Raw genomic sequence first — 7500 nt, forward strand, 5'->3', positions numbered from 1 at the left:
TTTTCTCAGTGCGCGAGAGGGCTGAATTCAACGAATCCTGTGATCTGATTGGTTTCGGGAGCGGGTGGAATTTTTTCATCCGGCACGCTTACGGCGGGCGGAATCCTAGCTTTAGTTAGGCGAGCTTGTGTGATGACCTTCAATTTATCAGACAAGAGGTTTGGAAATAGAATTCAAACAAAAATATCGGTATTTCTCTTTGAAACGTTCAGTTTGTAAGTCGCTTTAATACTGTATTCGCTATCAAGCGCGTTGCGAGTCAACAATTTTATAAAGACTCTCTGTCTACCGAGATGCTTTTAATACGCGCCTTTGTTTACTGATGTTTTCATTCAGTGTAAAGTAACGAGTGGGAAAGAAATAAGCGACAAAAAGCTACAAAGGAATACTAGAAAAGCTGGTTAGTCGAATAAAAAAATATTTGCAATGAATAAAGCGCCGCTGACGCACTTGGACAGCTTCATGGTTATCGCGTATTTCGGATTGATTTTGTCACCTCACGCGGCTCGCGTCGCAATATTAATATTTGTACAAAACAAATTTCAATAAGTACATTCAATACTAATCACCATTGTTGGCAAAAGTACTCGTTTGCCTTGTCTTTGACAATAAAAAAAAACATATATGCTATTCATTGAATATACTCTTCGTCGCAAACTTGTTCACTAAGGCTCTGCTCAGTGCAAATGTTGCCGTTAACAGTCACACAACAAATTGGGTTACCGTTCAATTCGGGAATTATTAGGAATGCTTTTAACTGCCAGCCAAGCAAAAGCATCTCACCCAAATGTTATATGAAACAATAAGTAGAATTCCAAACAAGTCTCGAAATAAAATAAGTAAATATCCAACTATTAATTTATAAAGAGATTACAAATGTCACTTGGCTTACCACGAAAGGACATCAGCAAACTCAGTTTTATTTACTTGAAAGTTTGTGGTATCTCAATGAATCGATTTGGGCTCTCAGGGATCTTGAACTCAAATTTCCTTAAATATACTGCCTTTAGCGGCTCAGGTCGTGGCATTTTTTGAATTGATTGTCGGTCCAACACCCACGTTGAAACGCTTGCGAATTGCACTTAACGACAAAATATCTCGTCCCCAATAAACTATGATAATGTAGCTGTAATAAAAAGCAATGAGTAAGAACAAACCCCGATGGATGTCTACGATAACGAATGATTTAAAGAAGGAAAAACGCACCAACGAAGAAATGGAAGTTTCATATCATACGAAACCTCCGTGTCCGCGCGCGGTGCATCTCGGTAGACAGAGAGTCTCAGAGATGAGACGAAAAAAATAAATAAGTCATTTACCAGCGAAGGGTCGGTCCGTATAGCGAAAAAGTGTGACCGAGTTGGCAAATCAAATATATTTACGACTCCGACTCCGTTGCTGGTGAAAACCAGCCTTTTAATGTGTTAAAAAGTATACCTTATAGGTATTGAATATAACCAACAGCATGATGAAATAATAATAATAACAAAATAAAAGAGCAGTAATTTGCTTTAGCTGAACACAGTTGTCACTGTCCACGGCAATCTCACGGCGTGCTCCTTTGCTAATACGAGTGGACCTGTGAATTTGACGGATCGACGAGCAAAATTATTAATGTCTCTTCGCATTCATTTTTAATACACATAACACAGTTAGCACGTTGCGGACTGCAACGACTATCATTCCTGTGGGAACGAAGGAAAGTCGAAGAATATGACTTCGAAAAGTCAATCGTCGGAAAATCGATATTGATCGCTGCCGTATCGATTTGAGTTCCACTGAGTGAGTGACAAATAGACCTTATTCACGATAGCCGCCATGTTGGATTTGCTATTATCATGCAAATTAGCTACACACTTCTGAGGGGGCAAACAACACAAGTTCGAGAGGTTATAACGAACATCTTAGCCAGACAGATGATTTGTTTTATGTTCATTGAATGTTTATCACCTAAGTAGTAAAATAGAATGCTTATACAAGTTACTTCGATTTTTTTTGGTGAAAAATTAGCAGATAACGAAGTAGAAAGTCAAAATGTCGGAGGCAATCAAAAGATATAAAATTATTATAAAAGGTACTTAATTCTAAATTGTAAAATGTACTTTTAGCAATGTTAATTCAATATTTCAACGAAACGATTTTCCGCAATTTGCCTTTATTCCAATGTTTGCCCCCCAGGATAACACATGGCTCATTTGCATGACAATATGAAAACCAGCATGGCGGCTATCGTGAATAAGGGCTATTGGCATATTAGTTTACAGCTGAGTGAGTGACAAATTTGCATATTCTGACCCCTAACGATAGTCGTTTAAAGACCGCATTCATAATTGGCAGCCAAGAAATTATTCTTTTGTCTTTGAGCTAATTATCCTCACTAGCCTCACTTTGGAGCAAAAGTTCTTTTGAATTTTGTCCGTGCTAACGAGGCTAGTGAGGATGATTAGCATAAAAACAAAAGACTAATTTCTTGACCGCCATTTATGAATACGCTCTATACCCGTCGCGTACCCAACACTAAAAACCAACTCTGAAAAGTCTAGACTGCATTGGGCACAAAACTGTTACGGAAACAAGATTTCTGTTTTAAAAGCGGGAAACACGTTCTTTAGAATAAAAAAGCCACTTTTAATCGCGGGCAATTAAAAGATTAATTAAAACCTTAATAAACTGCGCAGAGACAGGAAAATTAAGAATTTTTCTTTCTCGAGGATCATCAGTTTAATTTTCTTCGGTTCACCGTTGGGAATAACATTTTGTAAAGGACAAAATTGCGGTTGGGAAGAAATAAAACTTTCAGAGTGACAGCCAAACGGCGGTCAAGGAAGGTTGAAAGAAGACGAAAATAAATACAATTAAGCCAAAAAACTCCCAAAATCACCCAGTTTACGAATTAAACTTTTTATGAAAACATACCACAAGTTTTACTGCAAAACTTCCGTATGATATCAAGAAAAGAAGCCAAAACACCTGTTTAAGACAGTTAACTAAAGAAAAGTCAACACAACAAATTTAAAAACATTTACGAATTTAACCTTTTTGTGAGTCCCTTGGCAGGGATGAAACATACGTATGTAAGGCTAGCCACATAATTATCTATTGTCGAATTCTTACACTTTTTTCAAGTTGTTAATTGGCAGATTATGCAATTGGGAATCCTTATGTCATATAAGGCCAGATTGCCACCATCAATTTGATGCTAGCGGGACTTCAAACGCGATGTTTGACCAGTTAGCCGAAAGGTCTCTGATGAGTCCCTTGGCAGGGATGAAACATACGTATGTAAGGCTAGCCACATAATTATCTATTGTCGAATTCTTACACTTTTTCAAAGGAGAAAGACCATTTTAAAACACCGACAAATAAAAACAATATTATATTTCTTCGCGTGCAAACCCTAAACGAGACCCAGAACATCCTAAGTGAGACCAAATCCCCCGGGTACCTATTGTAAGTACAAAATACATAATTTATACCGGAACTCCTATCACATCGGACCCCTAACTGTGATAACAATGGGGGTGACCGTGCCTACACAACTCCTACACAACTCCTATTAGAATTTGGCTCGAATGAGTATGTCTTTTAAGAATCTGCCCCTTTTGTACGAAACGATCGGGGGATCTTGAAATATTTCGCTAAGTAGCGGTTGTTGCTGGATTAAATGGCATTTTTGCATGAGTATTTGTTTAAGATTAGGCACCGTAGGACGGTATTGTGTGACGAAATGACATTGCATTTCTGTAGGAGGGCTTGTTTCCTGTTCTCAAATTTGATGTCTGAGAGTGTAGCCGTAATCAGGCTTTCTGGATATTCTCGGTCTAAAATGCGAGATTTTGATTTTGAATTTCTTTTTAGAAGTCTAAGTACTTCGCCCTTGTTTAAGCCCTTTATTTTTTGGACCCCTAGCCCCCACCGAAAATGACTCCCCCTGGATTCATTCTTGTAAGATTCGTAGCGCAGCGTCCTTTTCATCGATCGCGCTGAAATTTGGCGTGTTTACTGGGGAGATATATCCCCAGTTTCCCTGAAAATCTCGGCTTTCTAGCTTTCATTACGCCTACATGACGGCCATTCTAATTCAGGCAATTTGAGCCGATGCGATGACCAAATTTTCAATCGATCGCCGAGCTCTCGCGAAGCGGTTTTTCTAAAGTTTTTCAGCCAAAAAATTACACTACATGCTACGGAATAGATAAAGAAAAGGATTTGTGGTTCATTGGATGGGATTTCAAGCGTTAAAATCGCTGAAAAGGTAAGATTGATTATTTAGCGATGCAATTGCGTGTCTGGAGCACATGGTCCTTTGATCTCACAGAATTGTGTTTTTCCTCAAAATATTCGTTTGTTTTCGCTTTCGCTCGCACATATTTACCTTTATTACATGTCCAGTGAATAGTTTTATCCTCTGGGATGAATTTTCCGTCAAAAAATCGGTTATTTGGGTGGTTTTTGGCAAACAGATGTTAATTATTCGTAATGCGATCGCGTCCGTTGCCGTTAGCAACGGGTCGCAAATTTGACACTGTCATCACCTTATCACATTACGCATTGATCGCTAATCCGATTATTTCAAAAAATTCCAAAAATATTCGTGCCTCATCAGTTTTCGGTCAAATTTACGTCCAAGAAAGTAGATAAATTGAAGAAAATTTTATTTTCCAGCCAAAAATTCGTAATCAACGCTAAAATGACCAATTTTTGCCTGGAAAACTATTTTTTGTGTTATCTTTCTTAAATTTTTTCGTTCAACTTTCGCTTTTATGAAAGGTTTCAGTTGTCTGTACATAAGTTATATGCCGTTGGAAAGCTTATTTTCTTAGCTTTAAAATGATGTATTTTTTCCCCCTAACTTTAAATATTTTTTGAGAAAAATAACTTTTTTTTGGCGATGGCAGATTTACCGCGGTTTTCTCGCGGTTGGGAAGGTACGGAAAAGAGTTTTTAAAGTGTGGCAATTTGAGAACTGCGCGTACAAGAATGTTTCAGTAGACTTGAAATGCGTTTCTATATCCAATATAAATTTGTTTGCGAATTGTTCGCCTTTGCAAACGTTTATGTCATGTGTCGCCATGGTCTGAAAGCAATGCTTCAATTTCCATTTGGGCATCTTCCCCTTTGGTGGTTGTTGGGACTGCTAGAGGTCCGTCTTCAGTTGGAAGGCTCACGGCAGTTTTTTGTTTTTTCAGGCAAGACCCCTCCCTTTATAAAAGGAGAGTACAAGTATATGAAAATTGGGGAGGGGTCTTCGTTTTCAAGTTTTGGGATCTTAGGGGTCTTTGGGGGTCTTCGTTTTCAAGACACCCCTTGACTTCGCCTTAGGACAGTGAAAACACGGAATTCCCGAAACGGTAAAATAAGCAGCAAAACGCACAAGAATACACCAGAGGTGAGTCAGTTTTATTCATTTTATTGAATGAACGTTAAATTGAGCGTTTTTTTAGGCTTCATAATCGACGGTATTTTATTTCCCATACAAAGTCTTATAACGCGTTTAAATTCTCAACGGCTGCCTGTAACCCAATACCGCTTGCACTCAAAGGTCATCTTCCCACTAGTAATTAATTATTACACGCTCTCTAGTGACGCGAACTTGGGCTGCCTATGATTTAACTCAGCTTAATTCATCAACAGTGCTTCAACTTTTAAGAGACTTTTTAGTTCTGAATAAAATTACTTGCTTAACTTGTTGCAAATGGCTTAATTCAAGTTTTCAGTGACGTCTATTTCCCTCAGCTTCCTTGTCCGAACACCTGTTGCCATAGCAACGCCCGAAAGCCACGACCTTCTTATCAGGCTCTTCGTGATTAATTTTAGGAAACTACATTAATTGTCCAAGTCCAAAAAAAATGATCTAAGGGAGACTATGTTTTTTTACTAAGTAAATTTTAAGTTATTTTATGGCGAACGTGATCTGAGTGTGTTCTTAATTTATAACTTTTTTTTCCTCGAAAAAGACGTGCTCAAGCAACATTAGAGTCATGACATTCGTTAATTGGACTAAATTCGTGTAATGTGAGTTTGCATTACTCGTTGATCACTCCAAGTTATCAAATTTTGAGATCACCTGTCGACGGAGAGAAAAGAGCCGTCTCCATTAGGCTACGTGCTCCTCTGGTCTGACATAAATGAACTTGTCTTGGTAAACACATTTATGAGAAACTTACGTAAACCATGGCCCTTAATGAGTTAAATGCGTGTTCAGTTAAAACACGTAATATGACATCTGTGCGCATAACTCACCGCATTGAGTGACTCAGCTTAAGTAAATTGGAAAACGATGAACGTAATTCCCCGTGCTCAAACAACGTTAGAGTCATGACATTCGTTAATTAGACTAAATTCGTGTAATGTGAGTTTGCATTACTCTTTAATCACTCCAAGTTATTTTGAGAAGTTATTTTAAGAATTTTGAGATCACCTGTCGACGGAAACAGACATGGAAAAACGAAACTGTTCCGTATAAAGGTCTCCTCGTTGCAAGTCCCATCTATTACTGCTGGCCCCACTGGAGAGCTATGGCGACAAATTTTTCGAAAGAACCCCACCAGAGAACATATTTTATCTTCCAAATCGTCATAATCATCATTTCTCTCTGTGGAAACTCTCTCCTGATGAGAGCGTTTTGCAAATTCTCCAAACTGCAAACCGCTTCGAACGTGATAGTGATGAGCTTATGCGTTGCTGATATTTTAATACCTGTCTCATTCATTCTCCACATGATTCAAAGTGAGCTAAAAGATGTATGCACCAAGCTTACATTTTGCAAGGCAATCGCCTTCTTTAGCTTCTTTTTGATTTCGGTCATCATTTTTCATCTGGTGTTGATCAGCGTGGATCGTTTCGTGGCAATCAAGTTCTCTCTGCGGTACCACTCTATTTTGACCCATCGCCGAACGCTGATTGCTTCCATTGCAATGTGGTTGTGGGCTGCTCTGATAACTTTGGTCTTACCGCAAATCCTCAAAGCAATCCCTAACGAAAATGCTGCTGACTTGGATTTCTTAATAAGCGCTTCCCATCCATGCCTAGAAGCCATGACTGGGCAGACGTCCAATTCGTCAATCGAACCGTACTACAAGTTCTTTATGAAAACAACACAACTAGGCATCCCTTTGGTGATAATTCTGTGCACGTACAGCTACGTCTATATAGTGTCTCACAAACACCGAAGCCACATCGCAGCACAAAAGGACGCGCAAAGAAATTTAACCCTAAAACAGGAAATGAAAGGGGCTCGCATCCTCGCCATTACTGTAGCACTTTGCCTTCTGAGTTTGTTGCCAATATCATTGATGTGCCTCCTTGCCGACGGCAAACTTAGTCCCCAATACAGGTCTACACCTAAAAGAATCGCTTACACCTTAGCGATGGGTATGAACGCCATCTGTAATCCACTTGTCTACGGCTTGGGAAACCAGCAAGTTAGGAAAGCTCTACGACGAATGTTCAAGGGCGCTTAATAACCCCTCCAGTATATTCGACTGTAAGCCAGTCTTT

At 39.0% G+C, this 7500-nt stretch overlaps 1 protein-coding gene across 1 annotated transcript; it reads left to right on the forward strand.

The window, feature by feature from the left end:
* Window positions 1-6719: 6719 nt before the first annotated feature.
* LOC138011738 (alpha-1A adrenergic receptor-like) lies at window positions 6720-7463 on the forward strand. The gene has a single exon (XM_068858888.1). It carries the CDS (start codon window positions 6720-6722, stop codon window positions 7461-7463), a length of 744 nt encoding a protein of 247 aa, XP_068714989.1.
* Window positions 7464-7500: the final 37 nt, after the last annotated feature.

The sequence above is a fragment of the Montipora foliosa genome, chromosome 1 (genome assembly GCF_036669935.1).
Source record: "Montipora foliosa isolate CH-2021 chromosome 1, ASM3666993v2, whole genome shotgun sequence".
In the NCBI taxonomy this organism is placed as follows: domain Eukaryota; kingdom Metazoa; phylum Cnidaria; class Anthozoa; order Scleractinia; family Acroporidae; genus Montipora; species Montipora foliosa.